This window comes from Astyanax mexicanus, chromosome 11 (genome assembly GCF_023375975.1).
Source record: "Astyanax mexicanus isolate ESR-SI-001 chromosome 11, AstMex3_surface, whole genome shotgun sequence".
In the NCBI taxonomy this organism is placed as follows: Eukaryota; Metazoa; Chordata; class Actinopteri; order Characiformes; family Acestrorhamphidae; genus Astyanax; species Astyanax mexicanus.
In genome coordinates this window covers 37,352,857-37,375,897 of record NC_064418.1, presented here as the reverse complement: position 1 = coordinate 37,375,897, position 23,041 = coordinate 37,352,857, and the positions used below count along the sequence as shown (strand labels likewise).

General features: G+C 39.5%; 1 protein-coding gene across 2 annotated transcripts; it reads right to left on the bottom strand.

Moving 5' to 3' along the window:
• Positions 1 to 2,711: 2,711 nt before the first annotated feature.
• On the bottom strand, positions 2,712 to 12,368 carry desma (desmin a). 2 transcript variants are annotated; one of them, XM_007259932.4, is made up of 10 exons: positions 11,720 to 12,367; positions 8,831 to 8,891; positions 8,547 to 8,642; positions 7,315 to 7,476; positions 6,803 to 6,928; positions 6,358 to 6,578; positions 5,833 to 5,888; positions 4,918 to 5,012; positions 3,984 to 4,028; positions 2,712 to 3,470 (listed from the first exon to the last, which is right to left on the bottom strand). In XM_007259932.4, the coding sequence occupies exons 1-10, from the start codon at positions 12,277 to 12,279 to the stop codon at positions 3,429 to 3,431; spliced, it is 1,464 nt and encodes a 487-aa protein (XP_007259994.3). In that variant the 5' UTR covers positions 12,280 to 12,367; the 3' UTR covers positions 2,712 to 3,428. The 2 variants fall into 2 exon arrangements, with proteins under 2 accessions (XP_007259994.3, XP_007259995.3); XM_007259933.4 differs by lacking the exon at positions 3,984 to 4,028 and having other exon boundaries at positions 11,720 to 12,368.
• Between the last annotated feature and the right edge of the window lie 10,673 nt (positions 12,369 to 23,041).

The window sequence follows — 23,041 nt, the reverse complement described above, 5'->3', positions numbered from 1 at the left end:
TTTAAGGTCCCCCGGGAAAATTCCGTTGTGTTGTGACTCACTTCCGTTGTGTTGTGGTTGTATTTGCAGCGCGTTTTTCTTTTTGCAGCGCGTTTTCTATTTGCTGCGCCTGTGTTGTAATTTTGATGGATGTGTTTTGTGCTTTTGCAGCGCTTTTCAATTTGCACTGTGCTGGGCTTTCTCGGCCACCGTAGTAAAGCATATTTCAAACATTTAAGATGAAATACTGTCATAGTGTAAAGCGAAACAAACAGTTAGATAGAAAACTAAATATGACAAAAGTTTGAAGGCATTCTTTGACGAACAATCATATGAGAATAATAAACATTTGTCTTCACCCTTCACTAAGCAGCTGATAAAACACTAGCATTAAGTGTAAATAGACGGTCAGACTGTAGCTATTTATATTGTTTGCAATAATCATTATATATAACTTATATTTTTATTTATTTATAGCATTGTAAGAGCAATTAATAATTATTAGAGGGCAAATGTTAATATTTTCTATAGGAAGCTCTGTAGCCACTAGGGGGCGAGTTAGACTGTATTTGTGTGTGAGAGAGAGAGAGTGTATACAGTCTGTTTATCCTGCGGCTAAGCGTAGCCTCCCAGTTGTACAACAATAAAAGTGCTTCTGTTAATATTCAACATCCAGTCTCCCCTGTTGTGTTATCGTACTGGACTCGCTACCATATCGCCACCCAAACGGACTCACAGCCCAAGTATTGGGTAAGAACTCTGACTACACAAAGCACGGTTTACATATACACACATTTACATATAACGTTATATAGTATCTAGCAAGCTAACCACGGCAGCTATACTGTTACAGGCAATAAAATCCACAGCGCTTTAGAAGTTAGTATTAAAAGCCAAATAACTAAAATAGCTCTTGCCTTTTAAACCCTTTCGGTTCACGTCTCTCTCTCTCTCTCTCTCTCTCTCTCTCTCTCCACCTTTCAAACGCCAGTCCAATATTAATCCTGGTTTTAGCGCGAACTCTTTTTTTTATTTTATACTATGAGTAAATGGGCTACTGAGGTCTGAGTGTTCCCTACTTATTTCGCCATTTCTCCACCAGCTGCTCGCGTTCAGTTACGGTACACACTGCGAGGCGAGCCATCGCTGTCAATCGCTTTCTCCGCAACTCGAGCAAGTTTATTAAAATACATGATTTTATCGCCTGGTGAACCCTGCTAAAATATCCAGCTCAGGACCAGCTGATCCTCTGTCTCTGTTATCAAACAGAGATGTAATGTAGAGCACAGTAAAGTCTGAAAAAGCTGTAACGCTGTAGTTCAGCTTGTGGTTTGGTTTGGTCCGCGTGGCGCTGATTAGTTACCGCCCAGCGAAACTCGCTTCTCATTTGCATTAAGTTAAAAATATCTAAACTTTTTGCCGCTGCTGCCCAGAGCCATTTGCTCTCTAAAGAGAACAGTTGGAGGCGGAGCAAAAAATGCTTCGGTTCGCTGCAGTGTGAACGTGTGCGTGAAAATACCGTAAAACTAAGCCTGATCCTGTTTCAGAGGTTGTACATGTGACGTAAGCACGTAAAGACGTGTGACGTGGTCAGATGAACTCCCGCGAACAGCGATCCTAGACCCCAGTTTTTAGAATTAATATATTAGACTTAGCTGGGAAGGTCGTTCCAGCACACTGGTACCATTAAACACAATATTTTACCCCTTCTCCACTCAAAAATGCTTCTGATTTCAGTTTAGAAACAAAATACTACGGACTGACACTTTAAGTGTGTCTTATAGTGCAAAAAATACAGTTAGAACCTCATTCCAACTATAAGGCATGGTGGTGACCCTGGGATAGATTTGGGATGTTTTGCTACATCAGGACCTGAAAACCCACTGCCATTAAGAGAATTATGAATAATGCTCTGAATCAAAAAGAAGAGGCTGCAAAGTGGAATAAACTCCCTTTTAAAGTTTTTCTTGTTGTTTTACAGTTGGCTGCATGCATTGTTCTGTTCTGGTTATTCACACAGACTCATTGATCCCTTCCCCACTGCATTTGCTGGAAATGGTGTCCTGAGCTGTTATCTTCACCACTTTAGTTGTGGAGCAGCACAATGTAATCAGATGGTGAGACAGTGGGAAGCATTCTAAAGGTCAGCCGGAGCTCTGATTGAGGCAGTGGGGCAGGACGCATGCTTTTTGTGTGGATAAGGAGAGGTGATTATGAGCAGTGAGAGAGAAAGGTCATGATGAAAGAAAGATTCCACACATACGCCATCCTGCCATGGCCTCTGGCCTCAGGGGTTGACAGTTGGCTACTGAAGTGGAGCAGGGGGAGGGGCTAACTGTAGCCTACATGTGTAAGAAGAAGGCCATACCAATACATACAGCGTATACATGTGCTGAATTTGGCACTATGACTAATGGCAGGATTATATAGTGCACACCATTTGAGCTGTGGAGCAATGGAACAGTTTTCCCTGAAATAAATCTGGTTCTTTTGGGATAAGTTGAGGAGTTAGGGATCAGATGCTGTTGTGATCATGCAAAATCTTACCAGCCATGTTTTAAAATTTACTAGAAAGTCTTCTACCAGTTACTCTGACAAAAGCAGGATAATATGTTTTTAGTACAGTCAACTTCAGAATAAACAACATATGAGCAGGTGGCTCAAATTTTTTTCCCCATATAAAGTGATTGCATGCAACTTGATGGATGGATGAACGGACAGGAAGAAAGACAGGTGGTCAGGTGTTTATTTATTCTTTATTACAAGTATTTGGAGTGGAGTTCTTCAATAAAACATGACTTCAGAAGTATTTTACACAGTATTGCGGTATGTTTATTGCATTTCTAATTATAAACTGAACATTGAGTGTTATGTCGTTTGAGTGACAGGCACCAATGCTGTTGTGACCTGGCACAGAGAATACCAATTTCAGTGATCCAGTAAGCACAAAGGAATGATATTTTATTCTGAAAGTCACCAGGACATAAGGTACATCAGAACTGGTTCTGCTTCAAGTTTTTTTTAATGATTTGACCAAATCCAAAAACCAAAAATTAGTGTTCTGTAAAATTTACAGTACATATGTCTGAGTTGATTTGTCATGTTGGAACATGACTCAGTAAAAATAGGACTATGACCCACACGCTCACAAGCATTCAAACACATGAACATATGCACACACAATTCAGCTGACAATAATACTGACATTCCTTCTAGCAATGCCTGCCATGGGCTCATCGTCACCAATAATCTGTTCTTTTCTTTGCACACTTTCAAGTTTATCTTCACATTCATCCTTAGTTGCTTGGGGTCATGGGCCATGGAGTCATGTTGCGAGATTATGCATTACAAAAAGGCTAACCCTGAAGGCCTCTGCAGGATGGAAATGTCCTTGTTTTAAATGCAATCGAATTCTGTTGGGATATACTGCTTGGCTCTCCTTGCTGGATTTACATGATGTCCTGCTGGTGCTGTGTGGATTCACTGACAACCTTTGGGGGGAGACAAACAGTGGAGATCAGTCATGCATCTGGCAGAAGACGGATAAAACTCTGAACAGATGGGCTAGGAAATGTGAAAGGTAAGTAAAGCAGCCAGAAAAAGTGCAAAGAAGAATGGGACAGGCATGTGGTGGTTTAAGACGAATTCCAATTACTGTGCTTTTATGCCGAGAATGAATACTAGGGACGGTGCAGAACTATCTGTCAAAGCTAATGATAAACAGCCAGTCTCTGTAGTCTTGTGCAGTCAGAAATGTGTTTCCTAGTGATAACGCTCTCCTCAGCCTGGTTCGGCAGGGCACTACACAGAGGACAGTCCCTATCAGTGTTGTTCAGTGGATTTTAATGATGCTGCCTGGGGAGCATTCAGGGGAGGCCAGCGGTGCTTTATAGGGAGTGGACTCTCAGAGAGATAGCGAGAGTGAGAGTGAACAGGTGAGGCTGGAGAGGGAAGGTGGGAGGGATGAAGAAGAGATGGGATGGATGTAATGCTTCTTAACTTACACACTGAGCGCTCATGGCACTCATTCCCTCAATAGATGTTCTAGTCTAGGGGGAAATGGAAAATAAGGAGGCAGATGGTTGAATGAGTGAAGAAGCAATGATATGGCTTTACCTATGGCCTGAACTGCAGAGCCTGTATACAGACTCACTTCAGGTCACTTCAATTCCTCACTTGTGTAACTACTTAACCCATATATTATTCGGCAAATCCTTTAGTAATTCCTAAATAATAATTATACAGTATACATTTTAATAATAATATTTATTATTTTTATACCTTAACAAACAAAGAAATCAATGTGTCTAATTTAAGTGCTGTAACTGATGCTTCTATGTGCCCGTGATGTTGGCATGGATTTTATGAATCTAAATAATCCACCATCATTTATATGGTGATGGTGGGGGAGGTTGCTATATTGTACTCTTTTGTCTACAAAAACAACTGAAAAGTTTTAATATATATATTTTTTTGTTCTTTTCTTCTTCTTTGATGTGTCAATATGACTAGCCCTATTTTGCTTGACTTATTTTTTGCTACACTGACCTGTGATTTCCTCATTTCTCTAAGCTTTCAGAGAATGTGCACATATATGGACAAAACAAATGCAAAGTATGAACCTAAGGCTCTGTCTAATACAATACCTGTGTACCCTGGGGGTGCAATCATAAAATCCCTAAGCATTTTACATCAGGAATTACATAAAATCAGTATTCTGATACTTTACTAAGATAGATTTCTTTAGTTACCAGAATGAGGAAAGGAAGTCTGTACCCTACAGCAGCTCTTAGCCAATGATGAAATAAAAAAAAATGATTGTCCTGATTAGGGACATCAGATGCGAAAAATTAAATTTAAAAAGGTCTGTGTGCAATATAAAACAAAGCAATAAAGAGAAAATGAAGTAACATATCAAAGTCTGTGTGTATCACTTACCTCTCCATCGCGGGTCTCTATGGTCTTGATCAGAACTGTTTTCTTGGAGTGGACCTCAGGGGAACGCTGCTGTGGGATCGGCTCTTGGTTGGTCTCTGTAATATCACAGTTGAAAACCACCATTAGATTCTGGCATAACGTTATCCAAAAGCAGTGTGTAAGACTGATGGAGGAGAACATGCCAAGATGCATTAAACTTTGATTAAAAAATCAGGGTTATTCCACCAAATATTGATTTCTGAACTCTTAAAACTTTATGAATATGAACTTGTTTTCTTTGCATTATTTAAGGTCTGAAAGCTCTGCATCTTTTTTGTTATTCCAGCCATTCCTCGTTTTCTGCAAATAAATGCTCGAAATGACAATATATATTTTTTTTAATTTGGGAGAAATGTTGTCCATAGTTTATAGAATAAAACAACAATGTTTATTTCACTTAAACATATACCTATAAATAGCACAATCAGAGAAACTGATTCAGAAACTGAACTGGCCTCTTCATTTTTTCCAGAGCTGTATATATACCCATAACCTATAAAACCATATACTTTATCAGATATTAATCATGTTTAGCACTATAGTTTATTTTATTTATTTATTATATGTTTTTATTTATTACATCATTATATGTGAACAGCTATAAAGCTAATATGTGAGGATAAGATACTAACTATTCTGAATATTAGCATCCCTAGCCATATAACTGCTCCATCATTAGAAAAACAGTTACATGATGAAAAAATAACAAATCTCAACACAATGGCTTTGCTCCACCTGGTGGAGTGTTTAGGTTATGTCACATACATTCAGTTGGTTGACAGTGATCTCAGTGTCTATGTGACAGATATAATGCAATATAGAATAATATATCTAAAGAGAGGGAGAGAGAGAGATAGAAACATATAAAGGCCTCACCTCTCATATCACCTCTGAAGCTCAGTGAAGAAAATGACTGTGGAGGCAGAGTGATCCTGAGAATAAAAGATGACAGGTTACGTGAGCAAGATGTCCAAAATAAAATAAGAAAATGTATGTAGCATTCACAAGTGTCAAAGGGCACATGAACACAGTCTGTACTCCTAAGTTGAGTAGATTTAATTTTATACATCTATGTTCTTCACATGGTCAAGCTGACAGCTTTCTCTAGCTGTATTCAGACCAGCCAATTATATTGGCAATTTCTGAGTCAAAATAGAACTAAAATCTTTATATTTTATCATTATCATTTCTCATTGTTATAGTAGCGATACAACTACACACACGTCAGTCTTTTCATCTTTGTAATTTGTTTATTATATTTATAAAAGAACTACAGCTAAGGTTTACACATTTATCCACTGACAACATAATAATCAAGAATATATTTTTATACTACAAATGTCTTGTAAACCTAATAACATCTCTCTAAATAGTTTCTCTATTCTTTATTCGACCCCTCACCTGCTTTCCTCTCCTTCCAGCAGCTTCCTATATGTGGCAATCTCCACATCCAGGGCCATCTTGACATTTAGGAGGTCCTGGTACTCCCGCAGGTGACGGGCCATCTCATCTTTCATTTTAGCAATCTCGCCCTCAAGGCGGCTGATGGTGTCCTGGTAGCCTCCTGCCTCGCCGCCCATCCTCTCTTCCATCTCCCTCATCTGCCTCTTCAGAGACTCGTTCTAGAGAGAGTTATAGAGAAAGAGAGAAAAGTAATTTCATAGCAAAGAATATATATAAAAGAGTTCTGTGCTTCACTGACACAGTCTCTGCCAAGACCTTAGCAAATATATTACAGACTGCTCGGCTGAAATCAGGTGCTCATGTCTTGAGTACCTGATTTCTGTGGGGTTGAAGACTGCTCCTACACAGCATATAAAGACGGAGAAATTGAATAGCCACTTACTGTGCCTTTGAGGGAGTCGATCTCGCAGGTGTAGGACTGGATCTGGTGACGGAACTCCATGGTCTCCATCTTGGCCTGTCTCAGTGCATCGTTGTTCTTGTTCACGGCCTGGTTCAGATCGGACACCTGTGGATAAAGATATTTAGCTACAGTCAGGACTTGATTGATGGGGTCAGCAGGGGCATGTCAAAATGCCAAAATCATTCATTTTAACTGACATCCTCTCAGTCCATCTCATGTGGATAAGTAGACCTCAGTCACCCACTGTTCTTAAGAAGATTCAGATGTTTTCACAAATTTCACGGGAGGAAATGTAAGAACATTTCTTTTATTAAAAACTCTAAAAAAAAAAAAATTACAGTACTGTTTTATGTTGTGTATGTTGAAATATTATGTCCCAAGACTTTTGCCTTGTCCCATGGAGGCTGAAGAATTTCAAAATGCCTTGCTATGAGCATGCTGACCAGTGTCAGACATACCCTCTCTGTGTAATGTTTTTCACTGTGACCCACCTTGGACTTGTACCACTCCTCAGCCTCTGAGATGTTCTTTGCGGCGATGGCCTCGTACTGCATGCGGATGTCCCTCAGAGCAGCAGTCAGGTCGGGCTTGGACATGTCCATCTGTACCTGGACCTGGGTCTCCTGCATCTGGTTCTGGAGCTCGCGGATCTCCTGTACACAGAAATATTAAATGGCATTAGCAGTTATAGAAAAAACACACCTCGGTTAATGAGCTTCACCTGCTTGAATGAGATAATTTAAGTTTAAAATTTATGAATTTTATGAAGCTAATTTAGGTTTCTAATGACTAGATCTAATAACTTAATAACGAGCAAATGAGTACAGTACCCGAGTACAGTGCATAGTGTTTCTATAAATAAACAGTAAATGTGGGGCAGTGGAATATCTAGTCTTTTTTTTTTCTAGTCCTGTGTCACAGCTGCGTGTCTGAATCCCTCTCTCAGGTTTTAATTATAGAAATGCATCTGTTCTACAGCATTGCGCTGCCCCCTCACTGTCAGAGCACAGCTGACACACCTACAAGCACACACACACACAAGCATGTGTCACATTAACATTTCACCCCAAATGTCAGAGAGAACAGGGCAAAAGTAAGAATTACACTAACCTTTGTGTGTGTGTGTGTGTGTGTGTGTGTGTGTGACATTTGAAAGTCTCGGTGTAGTACAAACTATGTTTCTGTAAATATGTTGTGTAGTGCTAATAACACTATATGTCCACATGTTTGTGGACACCCTTTCTATAATGAATTCATTCACCTGCACTTACACAAGCACACAGTTTGCCTAACCCTTGTAGAGAAGTACCAATACAATAAGACTCACTGGAGCAGAGAAATATGAGGATATTAGAACCATATCTAATTCCAGATGAGGCTCTTGTTGCAGAATGCAATCATATCCTCACAAAATTGCTGCAAAATATAGTACAAAAGCCCCACCTGTACAGTATGATGCATGATAATCTCTTATACCCTTAATACACTTGATTTCAGAAAAAAAAACAATGAATGAGCTGGTGTTCTACCACTTTTGTCCATATACTGTATGTGTGAATGGTTGAGATCATTCAGTTTGTGTGCTCAGGAGGTTACATTTAGGCCAAATCTAAGAAGATCAGAGTTTTTAATGGTCTGCTGATGTAGGTAGAGGTAATAGAGTGCAGTGAGTCTGTGTTGAGTAACGGAATGACCAAGCATAAGCTATAAAAAGCATACAGACCTCCTCATGGATCTTCTTCAGGAAGGCGATCTCTTCCTGGAGGCTCTCGATGCGTCTCTCCAGGTCCAGCCTGGCAAGGGTAGCAGCATCAACATCCTGGAAAGAGCGTATGGATGAAATTCACATTAAGTCTCGGATCAAACATGCTGTTTTTTTTTTCTTCAAATTAAAACTATGGGTAATCTTCAAATGTAAGATTTAATGACTTCAGCAGATCTCTGATTTTGATTTTTGAAAGTATTTGAATATGTAAAACATTTAATTGGTGCATGAGGTCAACTCACAGCTCTGAAAGCGGAGAGGTTGTTCTCAGCCTCTTCTTTCTGGTGGATCTCCTCCTGAAGCCTGTGTAAGAAGAAGCAACACTGTAAAAGTGCTCAAACATCTTTACAAATGTCCTTAGATGAAACATTACGTAGCTACATTCATTTTATACTCTAGGTAACAGAATATTCATTTAATTTTAACCACATAAGCATTGTTTGCTGTGTCTATGTTTTCCAAAAATAATCCTGTCTCCAACAGGCACTTGTTTCATATGCAGCTGCTGTTTAATATAAGACATGGTGTCACCTTACCATGAACTAACAATGTTAAAGGTCAGATGAGATTGGGGCACGTTGCCAAGTTATATGGCATGTGGAATCACACCATTGCATTGGTCATTAAACTGGATGCCACCGACTCCTTTGAAGCAGCAATGCCTAGTCCAAATGGCATGATGTATCTGGTTTCATGCGTGCGAATGTTGGCAGCCTGATCGTATCGGATGATGTTTTAATGACAGATGTGGGAGTTGTGACATGCAGATGGCTGATAACTCCATTACTATCTGGGTTAAGGGAATCCAGTGAACTGTAAAACTTTAAACTCTGTGGCATCTCAGAACTTAACAGGTGTCAGGTTCTGTTCAAAATCTTTTTTTTAATATGTACAGTATCCATATATAAAGTATGTATTCAATAAGAATAAGAATATTAAATTACAAAATGAGCAAAAAGTGGATTTATGTACTTATAGAAAAGGGTTATTTTACTAGTAATGATAGTGGAACCCTTTCCCAAAAAAAAAAAAAAAAATTCTACCAAGGTGAAAAATTATTTAATCAGTTTTCACAGTTCTATACAGAACTAAAATCTTTTATACAGAAGTTTAGTTTAGGTATAAAAACAGCATATTTACAAGACAATAAAAATCCATTTGCACTACTCATACTCTAAATGTACAAATGTTTCTGAATCCCCCTTTTAATAAATGCATTCACCTATTCAAGTTGCACCAGTTGCTGACACTGACCTGCAAATGCACACACTCAGCTTCTAGTCTAGTACCGGTACTTGTAGAATGCAGATAAGGTGGGGTCATTATCATCATTCTGACCTCACAAATGTTCTTGTTACTGAATATAATCAAATTCTTATAGTAATGCTCTAGTGTCTAGTATAAAGAGTTCTATAGACAGTGACTATAGACAGTTTTTCAACAAACGCAGGATTAATGTGTTTGAAGTTTTAATACCCTTGATTTCTGAAGAAACAATGAATCAGCAGGTGTCCCAATACATAACATATGGAGTATGTTAAGCTTTATGAATGGATAATCGATTTGAATGAAAAACATCTGTCAAACTTCCATTCTTTATAATCTTGAAGAACTCTAAAGAAGAAAAAAATGTTTACTGTATATGCCTTCTTCTTAATGCAGATATCTAGTCCTCTTAGGCACTGTCTATGAATAGCAGCTGCTATTAACAGTCTGCAAATGGTTATCTTGAATCTGTATTGTTAATGTGGGGCAGTCGCACTCTAAAGCCTGAGTCCCCTGAGTGCTATGTGCTCACTCCCTCACATATACGCACTCACACGCTCTCGCCCACACACATGGAGTGAGAGCGAGAGAGAGCAAGGCTGCAAGATAAGGGTATTTTAGGAGATGAGAATTCTCCGCAGTGCTGGGGGGGGTTGGGGAGAGCATGTTGGGGAGGATAATAATAGCTTTCTAATCTGGGAGTTGCTCTTACATGACTGTGGGTCCTCTAGCAGCTGGGAGCGCAACTCTAGTACTGTCAAACCACATTTCCAATAACATACACCATACCTCCATGAGCATGAGCTACGGGCAGTGGTGGTCACTACGTAGGGTTACTGTATACTGTGAGGTAAAACTAGCACTCATTCATGCTCTCTCTATTTCTCTTTCTCTCTCTTACTCTCTTGTTTATACACTATGTCCCTTTTATTCCAAGATGGCCTCTGTACTTACTAGATGGCCTTGTCTACCTATCTATCGACCTCCTTTAAGATATATGGTTCATCCTGTGATAATATCACAGCTGGCGTGACCGTGTTCAGAGCTTTTTCCTTTATAAATCTTTAGAACGTCTGGCCTCGGCAAGCACAGGCCCGGGCCCAGGCAATCACTACTAATTCAATCCTGTTTGATAAATATCCGCGAGGTACAATTATATTGTTTTTTGCAATATCTTTTGAAAAATGCCACTTGCCTCTGTTCCTGAGGTGATTTTAGGACTACAGGATGTTTGTCAGCTGGAATGCTTTCTTGTGTATTGCAAGAATATTGGCATAAACCGCTTGAAGAGCAGTGCTACTGACAAATTATGTAACCTAGACCATTAACTTCCATTTAATCTAAATTCATGTCCTTTGCCATTTCTGCACACATTAAAACATCTTTATAGACATGCTAGAATATGCATACAGAATATTACACACATTTACAATACATTTCCATAAATTACACAGACAGCCAGATTCTTTCAAGCCAGGCATTCTGTGACGTCTTTCAGGCCAGTCATGCTGTTACATAACGGGAGTCAAAATAGATAGGAATGATAGAAACCCTCCCACCAACCATGGCATTGAAAAGGAATTACAAAGACACTGAGGTTCTTTTTTTAAGGTTGTCCTTAAAACAGCTCCACATGGTCTGAATATTAAATTCCTCTCTGTTTTCTTGTTTAATAGGCAATAGATTTTGCACTGTGTTATGCTCCCATACTCCTCTTGGCTATAAAGGTTTTAATCATATATCTCTCTAGCTGATTTGGATGACATACAGAATAAAAAAAGTCCATATATTTATGGCCGATTCATCAAGTTCTTGTCTTCAAGTTGTACTAATAGACTCTGGCTAGTTTTATAGTCCCCTCTTACCTGAGTTTGAGCTTCTGAAGGTCATCAGCCAGGTTGTCCCGCTCAACCTCCACGCGAGCTCTGTGATTGGTCACTGCATCCACCTGCCTTCGAAGTTCTCTCATCTCCTCTTCGTACATCTCGGTGATGCGGGTGGGCTCGCGGCCACGCATGCGGTCCAACTCCACGACAAGAGCTGCGTTCTGTTGCTCCAGGAAGCGCACTTTCTCGATGTAGCTTGCAAAGCGGTCATTCAGGTGCTGCAGTTCGGCCTTCTCGTTGGTGCGTGTGTTCAAGAAGTCTTGGTTCATGGCATCGGCCAGGTTGAAGTCCAGCTTCTCACCAGCATAGCTGCGCATCACGGGTCCAGCCTTGAAGGAGGATGCAGAGGAGCGGTGGCCGGAGTAGAGAGGGGAGCTGGAGCTCTTGGTCGCCTCATAGACTCTGGAGGACATGCGTGAGGAGCCAGAGGAGCCCAGGCCGGAGAACAGAGAGCTTGGCATGGAGGAGCCAATGCCTGAGCCAAAGGTCCGGCGGTAGGAGGAGGCCGATTCGGCGGAGGCACTGTAGGACTTGCTCATGGTGGAGAAACTCTGGAGTGTATGCCGGGTTAAAACTGGCTGGGTTGGAAGACTTGGCTAGAATGACCACCAGCATTCAGGAGTGCTGCTATATGTAGCCTTGCTCACATTTGCTCACCCCACTCTCAAACGTCACAGCCCCCACCGTCCCCCCTCACCTCTACGCCCAGCCAACTCCACCCCAGCTGTCATGGGGTTTCCAGTAGCTGGGTGGGGTAGATGCCTGTAGGGTGGGCGGCATGGTGTGGGTGGGTGGACTGTGGCCTAGACTGGGTTATGTGTTAGGCATGGAGTCTTGTGTTACCTGGGAAAAGGATCATATAATACTGTCACAACATTACTGGCAATGAAGACATGCTTAACATTCCATTAAAAAAAGAAGTTGAGTCTATACTGGGCTGAGTATCAAAGAAGCCTCTTGGATTAATACATGTATGACTATTAAATGGTTCACCAAGCATTACACTAAATACCTGCTCTGCCAGTTAAGAATATCTTATTATTAATATGCTTTTGGGAAACTGGGACTTAGCACAAAATACTAAAAAAAAGCAAGGCTGACTGAACCCAGAGCTAAAAAAACAAGAATGACGCAGTTAGAAAAAGCTCCACAAAGATCTAAAACTTTTTTTTTATCTGACAGTCATATCAGGTGAGGCAAAAGCAAAAGGTCATCCATCTTGGCTCCGACACTATCAGACTCTATTAGAGCCAGATTTCCTTCACAGTGATGACAGCGCTCTGTGCTGGATTCATACACACCTCAGGCCTTCTATGTCCACGTTGCCTGATATTCTTACTCCCACAGGAAGCCGGTAAGCCAGTGGGTGAGAGGCTGTTTGGGTGAGTGGGACGTGGTATCCTTGTGGCAGATGGAGAACAGAAGCCCAAGAGTGGTGATTCAGTGCTGTGATCTTCTTTGGCTCTGATCTTTCACGTCTTTTTAGAGATAAGCAGTTTGGGAAGTTGCAGATAGCAGGAGTTCTGTTGTTCTTGCTACCGACTTAGTGCCAAGTTTCTTAAATCTATATTTGTCTAACTAACCATTAAAACACTAACAGTAGACAATGGGCATTTAGACGAGTATGCCAGAAGAAGTGTTTTGAGGTGTTAAGGATCTTCATATTATATTTTGGAGTGGTTTCAGTTTTTTTGTTGCTGTCCTTGGAGGATTGTTAATAAAGAGCCTAATGAAGAGAGTTTGAATGTCTTTTGTATCAGTGAATATGATGGTCACAGTAATGCATTGTAACTCCTTAAATCCTATGGCAATTAAAATAAATATATAGAGTTGTTGAAAGTCCTTTACAGCACTTTGTCCTATATTTTAACTCAGAAAGTTCTTAAGTAACATATATTGGACATCCTGGATGCATCACAGGATAATTTGTAAATGTACTACATGCATGTGTATTTTAGCTTCTGCAGGAAAGTAATGGCTTAGTGTGGAACAGTTGTATCCCATTGATATTGATGAGAGGGTTGTGTTTGCCAAGCTGGATTTGCCAAGCTGCCACTGGTGGCAAGGGAGGCTGCCCGCCATGCTGTGCAAATATGCTTTCTGTATCACTGTACGTGTGCTCACTAGTATGTACTGAATGTGTGTTCAATGCACAGATTGGTTGATGGTGGAGGTCAAATTCCCTCTGTGTCTAACAAAAATGTTGGCTTTGTTTAGGTCTATACTAACTTTTTTAAACAATTCATATGGTTAAAAAAATATTTTACAAAAACGTCATGTGATCTTTATATCACAAAAAAACAATATTTGCATAAATTATGGGCTCTTATAGAGGATTATTTCTAAATTACACTTTTTTATTAAAACTTTGGGTCTAATGAAGGACTTCAGGATTGAAAGGCCTATGTAAATCATATAACGCCTCATACACTTTTTATAACACGATTCCAATTTAAGCCATAGACAATTGAGTCTGAGCTATCCCAGGTTAATAATAGAAAAAGCAGAACAAGGGGATATCTGCCCCAGGATGTCACCTGCCCAAATCTGTCTTCTATTACTGGAAGCTAAGGTCATTTAGTTGCTTTTATCACACATTACACAGCAGTTGAGCAATCAAGACAAGAAAACCGTATATCAAACAGATATGAAGCCTTGTAAAAGCTCTGGCATGCATCCCTTCCCCCTCAGAAAGCAGCGCCATTCTCCTGGCTGCCCAGTGACTGACTGAATGGCCTGTCTTACTCCACAGCTGCTGCTGTCACTGCTATTAATAGGCTTCCAGTCTGATCTCTGTCACTTGAATGCTATCCTTAGGGCGTCTCACATAGAAGGAGACTCTGGACCTGATGGAGGCAGACAAGCAAACAACCACTAACACCAGCTTCTTCACCTGGAGCGTCTAAATAAAGCATGGAGCTCTGAAGGATTTAGAAAGGTGTCAGAAAAGCTATCAAAAAAAGTTAGAGATTTTGCTGAAAATCTTTGATGTTCAAAACTATGCAAAGGCTGGTCATCCAGCCAAAACGTATATATGGCATACGTTATGGTATGGTACATAATTTTGGTCAGGCCAAATTTATTTGGTTTGGTAGACCAGCTAAACCATCAAACTGAAACAAAAATATATATCCTATATTGTGTGCTATACTGTACAAATTGATATCGAACTGATGCCAAGAAAACACAGGGCCAATATCGCTGATACCTGATACCAATACCAATAATTTAAAAAAATGACTTTCATATGAGGGAGAGCAGAGAGTCATGATTATTTTAGTTATTCTGTCATCAATATGCTAAATCTGAACATATTTTTAAGACCACTAAATATTGTTTTTATTTCCACTGTTTCATCATTTAATGTTGGAGGTTCAAATCCAGGACAGCAACATATTTATTGTAACAAACTTTTTTTTCTTTACCAAAACCAAGCAAATGCTTACAAAAAAATAAAGACAGACCAATTGGCTGGCCACTAAATTGCCATAGGTCATCAGAAATGCAATGCAAACAGATGAAATGCATTAATTATTACAGTTTAATGTCTCAGTCTATAGTATCAGTCCCATAATGCCCATAATACCAACATTACTACACTGTGCTGTTGAAAAGCTGGTCAACCAAAACTGGTGGGTAAGCTTGAGCTGGGAATAAGTTTTATAAGGCCTCCAACAGATGATACATACATAAATTAAATTGTGTTTCTTGAACCAATGACAGGTCCACTTCATGTTTTGAAGCATAAAGGAATAGTAATGCTAACACTGTGACCTAAGAATTCTAGCTAACAGCTGCTCTACTTGCTATTTACTTTTATCCACTGTTTGCAGTTTATCTGATGATCTGATGAGTACTTTTATAAATTAGAGAAGTTTCTTTATTTATTTATTTATTATAACAGTTTTTATTGTTCTCTGATAGACAGTTGTGAAGACTCTAAAAACCTACCTTCATTTAGCCTTTGCATGCTGTCATTTCGTACCCTTTGAAGAATAGCTCATTTTCTGTGTGTTTATTTTGTAATGACCACTTGTCTCTCTCTATGGCTCTGGTGGAAGTAGGCGGTCCGTCCCGAACCCTGGAGATATCAGCCAATAGCGTGCGCACACGATGCCCTTTTTTGTTCGCTAGTTTCACATTTATGCTTACGAGAAGTTAATTTACACACGCAAAATGGTAAAACACGCCGGTTAATTTTTTTCACCTGGTATTTTTGAGCCCCCGACTTTTGACATTAATGTGACGCCATAGTACGCTTACAAGCTAGCTGCGAGTTACTTGAGTTTGTTGACGTGTTAACCTAGCTCTCTTCTCAGGTGGGCTGCTGTGCAGGAGACAGTAGTATCCAGTCAGCACACAGAGAGCCCCCGAGCATTGATTCAGGGGCGGTTCTTTAATTAGGCAAACCTAGGCATTTGCCTAGGGCCTTGACCAAATCGGTCCTCGATAGGGGCCCCCAAATCTGACCATCCCAGCTACAGTAAATACACCAAAAACAATGTTAATTTGTTACTTATGTAAAGTAAAGAAAAAACATATTTCTATTAAAAACAACAGAAATATCAGTAGAATACCGAATTAATGTCTAAATAATGTCCAAACACACATACCCCCCTCCGTTGCTTGCATTAAACTAGTCCATAATCTGTTACTGACCAAAATAAAAGCTTTTTAGAAGAGATATAAGTTATGTGTAAATATTTATAAGACAATACCTGACAAAATCTGTTTTAATGACGTTAATAAACATCACTGTGACAGCGCTAGTCGCAGTTTCACCGCAGCAAAGGACGAGGACGTGAATCACTTATCTAACCAGCCTTTACTGATTTCTGCCCCCAATAACCCTTTCAATAACCTCCAATAGCCTTTAATAGTCTTCAGTAGCCTTCAACAGTCTAACTTTGCAGCCGTGGTGGGTCCACTAAACTCCGTAGTTATAAACATCATGAGGTTAGCAGCGCGCTAACTGACCTGTTTTTAATGTAATCCGAGCAGTGTCTCCGTGACGGCTGCTCTAAACTGCTGCTGTTAGCTGCTTGTGCTGAAAGATGAACTGTGGAGAGCAGTATTATCCAGTTAGTGGGGTTAAAACCTTTATTTCCTGAACTTAAGAAAACTGTAAAAAAAAAAAAAACAAAAAAAAAAAACGCTCCAGTCTGACTGGCTGAGCTGCCTCTGTAGCCCGTGGCTGGGCTGTAGCTCTGACTGAGTAAAGACAGCGGGACTTGTGCTGCAGCTCCGACTAGTGGTTGGACGAGGAACTGCAGCTTCCTGTAAGTGAGCAGTTTCACCGGTTTCCGGTTTCACCAGTTTCATTCACACAGCTCTGATAAACTGCTTAACCCTAAACTCCTGAATCAGATCGGCTAAAAGAAGAATAGAAGAATATCTGCCGATCGCCGATACCGTATTTTGGCTGAAAATTGGCCGATACCGATACACTGCCGATCGATCGTTCCATCTCTAGTTATTTGGTTTATGTGTGTGTTTCAAGAATGAGGGCCCCTTGTTTATATTTTGTCTAGGGCCCCAACATGGCTAGATCCGCCCCTGCATTGATTATAAGAGTTGGCTAATTCATTTACTTACACAAAATGCTAGTCTTTGCAATGTGTGACATTGCATCACTGTTTAACGATAATTTTCGATAAATGGAGCAGGCGTAGGCAAAGGTGAGAATATGAAGGTGAGTGTAGATCTAAGCATTTATTCTAGGCTAGTGAGAGTTAGCTTGATGTAGCTCTTTTTTTTTTTTACTAAGCAACACATCAAAGGAGCAGCTAATTTATTTTGTAAAACAGATTTGTATCCATTGAACTGTTCAGTTAACAGCAGTTTTGTCTGCCATGACTGTTTTAACACAGTCTTAACACCACTGGGAATAGGCTTGGAATTTGCTGTATGTGTCTAATGTCACAAGTGGCCAGAGGAACTCAAACAATGCTATTTAATGCAGTGTAAGTTTTAGACAGGTTCTCACTGTCTATCTGGGGAGCTGTTAGTGAGCTAAAATGGCAACAGCCGAGCCTGCACTTTCTAGGGCAGAGGAACTCTGTGAAACGTTGACATTTACAATGGCTGCCAGTGGATTGACAGGAGAATTCAGCTTTAGTAAAACAACATGAAAGCTTTCGACTGCAGTGCAGTTGCTATAGCACGTAGCAATACTCTGGAGGATTTTGGCAGCCCTTGTGAGTCAGAAAGACTTAAACAACTTGACGCAGCAATTTTAGGAAGTGGTGTGATGGGGGAAGCACTGGAGTCTCCCTATTCTGAGTCAACAGTGAAAAATGGCTGGTGGAGAAAATTGCACATACGCCATTCAGTATCATCACAGAACTGTGTTGACTTTTAGACTGTAAGTGTGTGGGAAGCTCCTGTAGGGTATACAGTATACACCTTGAAAAATAAAGGTCCCAAAAAAGCAAAGCTAAAAAAAAAACCCAAAAGTCCTTTGAGATTTGTGTAATCAACCTTAATAAATGTTTATAACCTTTTATTATTTTTTTAAGTTTAGATGGCAACAGTTTTTGTTACATTTATTTTCATACAAACGGTCAGGAGGACAGATTTTATGAATGTTACCATCTGCTGGAAAGGGAGTTATCCTCACTGGAGCCAAACTGCTACAAAGTGGCAGGCTAAAATATTACAGCTGTACCCTGGCTTTTTCCTTATTAGATTTTGTGCCACCACTTTGTGACAGTGTCTTGGCTATGATTCTTGCTTCCCCCCCAAGAATGCAGCTCCTCCCTAAAGGTCTGAATGAGGCCGAGACTGTTGCACCAGGTGAGAAATGCAGAATGTGTGTGGTAGCCTGTTAATCTCAGTCTGGGACAACTGGTATAAAAGTCGCTGGCATCTGGCTCAACCATTTATGATTTGGAAGTGTAACCATGCTACACATTTCCATTCAGTCAAAAGGAATAAAGTCAGTATAAACATTGTTACTGTAACATTATGGAAAAATAATTGAAATATCAATGCACTTAATTTGATATTTATGGATCTAAATAGTTTATTTTTGATCCTTACTAATGCCTTAGCCATTTTATGTTAACCATGTTATGTAAAACATTTACTTATACACTTAAAACACAATTCCTTCATTTACCGTTGACTTATTTTAAGTTTGTAAGTCGAACAACCTCACTGATTCATTGATTCAAGTGTCAGAGTTACTGGAAGCCCTGTTAGAAAACCGTTTGGAAGCTGGAATACTGTGCTGTATTCAGGTCACCTCCTACTGCGAGCGTTTACCCAGGCATATTCGTGACACAGAAAACCAGGGCTCCTTGCCAAAGAAATAAGTGAATTGGCTGGTGTGCCTTCATGTTTATAGCAACCGTGTCATAGGAAGAGATATGCTTTTCAGCAGACGAAAACGCCATGTCTAATTCCTGTTAAAGCATTCTTAACATCGTCTTCTTGAAGACCGTGGACAGTTTGAAGTGTGCCTCGACATGTCTTGTGACACATGATTATTATGACTTCATGCAGGATGCGTAAAGATATGTTTTTGTGAGATTGAGTCAAAAACAAAATAGCTACCTGACAGAACTCAAGATTATTTATACTATGCTATAAATATCAGTGCTGTCATAAAAAGGGGTATCTGGGTGTTTGTAATTTATCTTTAGTGTAAAATAGTCATAAAATATTTTATTTCACTATTTTTGTCATTTTGGACCATTTTTGAGGGTTCATTCATTATGAAAAGCTTTATACGAAATCTAAAAAATATATAAAAAACATAAACTACATGTAACAACATGTAATCAGATTAAGTAAGTATCGAGTAATGGAAGTCCCAAAGGTGACAGGTTAAAAATTATTTATGACGAGGTCAGACCACACAACGTCCAAAGTTGCTTAGTAACCACAAACACAGACTAGGCACTGACCCGTGCTCTGTTTATAGGCCTCTGTGCTGAAGGATGACTGAGCCATGGATGGTTGCCCTGTGTGTTATGAAATCACCATAATCTTAATTTAAGTTCTGCTGAAGAGCAGTAAGTCCAAGTTGACAACATTTACAGATTCATTAGTGAATTTAAAAAGAATGAAAATGATTGAATGTGCAGATAAGGAGAGAAATATATGCCTTTTAGTCAGTCCTCTGCTTATCTGTCCCTCAGACATGTGTGTGCAGTCCCTGGGGGTAAGGGGCCCAGCTGCTGCTGATGGCATGGCGGCTATGTGGAGCTGTGGGGAGCAGGTGGAAGGCAGAAGGAAAAGGAGTAAGAAATCTCTGGAAACGACTCTATGAGGAAGTTGCAGTGTCAGTGGCAGTGCTTTCTATTGTTCATTTCAGACAGTATTAAAAAATGTAAGATTGCGCCATTAGTAGTTCATGTGTTACTATAAAAGGCTAATATTATATATAAAACATGTTTTTTACACCATTACTACAATGGTTATTGCAATAGTTTAATCACAAAATCTAAATCAAAGTTTTAAAAAATGAGACTCCAAGCAATGACACACAAAGTATAAGTGCTTCAAAAAAATAAAATAATAATTGGCTAGAAGACTTCTTGTGCACCCTTCTTAAAGCAAGAGACGTTTTATAATTTAATCAGCAAACATGCATATCACTGATTCAGATAAATGTTTCTGTGAGTCTTATGTTAATTAAGTATTTCACTTAATCCAGCAAAATCTGTTATTTTTGTGACAAAATAATGCAGATCTGTTTTTTAGCCATGTCACAGTTGTCTTTGAAAAGCATGTAAGCATCGTAAAATGTAGCCTTACAAGCACAATACTTATATATGTTTGTGGCATTTTACTGTCTCAAACTGTACTGCATTATGTTGTTTGAGATTGAGAGAGTTTGAGAAGTTGTTGTCTTTATTAATATTAATATTTATATAATATAATTTTGCAGAAGAGTGTCATCCTACTTTTTCATAACTAAATCACACACAGGTGGTAACAGGATGTTAGGATAAAGACAGTTCAGAATATACTGATATTTATTAAATATTACTCAGCCCTAACCACAACTTTACCAAACTATGACTTGGAATCAAACCAAATGGTTGATGAATGATTTCAGGTGGTGGTTGTGCATGTTTTTATGGCTACAGATAAACCTTATATGAACATAATATTTGCTTCAAGATTATAATTTGGATTCAGAGTGGCCCACTATTCTAATATGGCCTTTTTTGTTTTGTATACAGTACTGTGCAAACATTTTAGGCACTTGTGGGAATGTCAGTTAAGAAAAAGCTTCTTATCTGTGAAGTAAGTGTTTATTAGCTCAGTAAAACACTACAATAGCATTACAATAAATACAAACAGCAATTTTTCAAAAAGCAGAGCTTTAACAGCCCTGTTTTCCTTAAAACATCTCATAATCTCTCCTCATCTGAGTTTAATAGAGTTATTTCTAGTTCTTATCATATCAAAACCTGGTTTGGTAAATTGGTAAATTTAGTCAGGTGAGCTGCTGATGGAACTGAACATAATATACACATGCTGGCTGAGGAGCATCCAGGAGAAATCTGGAATCGCTACACTTTTTTCTTCAGCTTGGCTTACAGGATATAGCATACTTAGTTAAAAATGAGAATTCCTTGTTACGTTTTACTGTACGTATGTTTATTTGCATCTGTTCAAATCATATGTGGTGTTTCTTTAGGTAAAAACACACATAATGCTGAGATAAATGGATTAGTGTAAATTGCTTTGGTGCCAAAAACTTTTGCACAGTACTGTATATTTGTGCATGACCTGTTCCGTGTCTCCTGCGGTATTGTCTGGAGATTACGTGCCTGTATGCGGGACATGAGAGTGCTGCTGGTGGAAGGTTCCAGGGGTCTAAATGCCAGAGCATGTGACTGTTCGTAGGCGGAGGGTAATGGGAAGGCGGGGGTGGCACCACAGCAGGTCGGCTTTCAAAAAACAAGCAGTGGCTGCCCCAGCAACCTAAAAAACATGCAAACACAGATACCAGTAAGGGGAGGGAGATATTATATATATATAATTGAAGTAACTATGTGTGACTATGGCCCAGGAAAGGCTTTTAACTAGATATTGGAGCACTGTGGTGAAGATTTGATTGCATTCAGCCACAAGAGCTTGAGTAAGCTCAAGATATTATATGAGCAGCACCCCTACCCATCCCCAACTCTCTTTCTAATGCCAAAAGTTCTGGTTTGACCCCCATCGTTCCACAGTTCCACTGCTCCACAGCTCAAAATGTTGGGCTTTATACCCTTCTAACCCCACCTGGCATTAGGACTAGTGCCAGTAGATTTATCTTTATCTGCTCAAGACAGTTCAATTCTATTGGCAGTAATTCTATACAGGGACTAAACAAGCTGTGTGTGTGCATCCAGACAACTGTGTCAGCAGTGGGTGCAGCTATAAGTGGCTGGATGCATTTATTAGAAGAGATATCCACAAATACTCAGACATATATGTAGTTAAATAGACTAATTAACTAATAAAGCACATAGTGAATAGTACATGTGTAGAAAATATGTCACATGGACACACTGCAACTGTAGTTTGCTTATAGGACTGAGAGGAGTGTGTGTATGGGTATTTTTGGACAATGGCAGCATGTGGACAGTGGGTGGCACTGCAACTTCTGTTATAGTGGTAGATTGTATTCAAATTAAAAACACCTTATTTTTTATTCATTATATTTCTGAATAATAACTTACAGAGAAGTTATCATTTATTATTTAAAGCACCAAATATATTTATATTTAGCACATTCTAATCAACTGTAAAATTCTGTGATTCTAGAGGGGTCTACTGAGAATAATATGATGTTGGCTAGTAAATAACATCCCCCTGTTTGGTTTCAGCTACAATCGCTACACTCGGCTACACATTTTTAATTGTGTGCACACTGATCCACAGACAGAGGCCGAGAGTTTCTAAAAGGCCAAGCATTTTAAAAGTGAAGATGTGACTCTGCGAGTGAGAATGCTCAGTGTCACATTAGTGGTCAGAGGTGAGGAAGGGGGTAAAGAACGAGGACTGAAAGTTCAAAAACCCTTATTATAATATGCTTTAGTCTACTCATGTGTGAATGTGTGTGTGTGTGTGTGTGTGTGTGTGACTGAACTGAGTAGTGCTCAAGCCTGGACTAATATATATGTGTGCATGCATGAATACATGTTTGTGTGTGTGTGTGTGTTGTATGCTCTCAATGACTAGATAATGTAGTTATTAGTATGGAGATGGTGTGTGTGTGTGTGGGGGGGGGGGTGTATGTTTATGCATTTAGATGCATTTATATGCAGTACATTCTGTTGTTGTGCAAAAATGTGC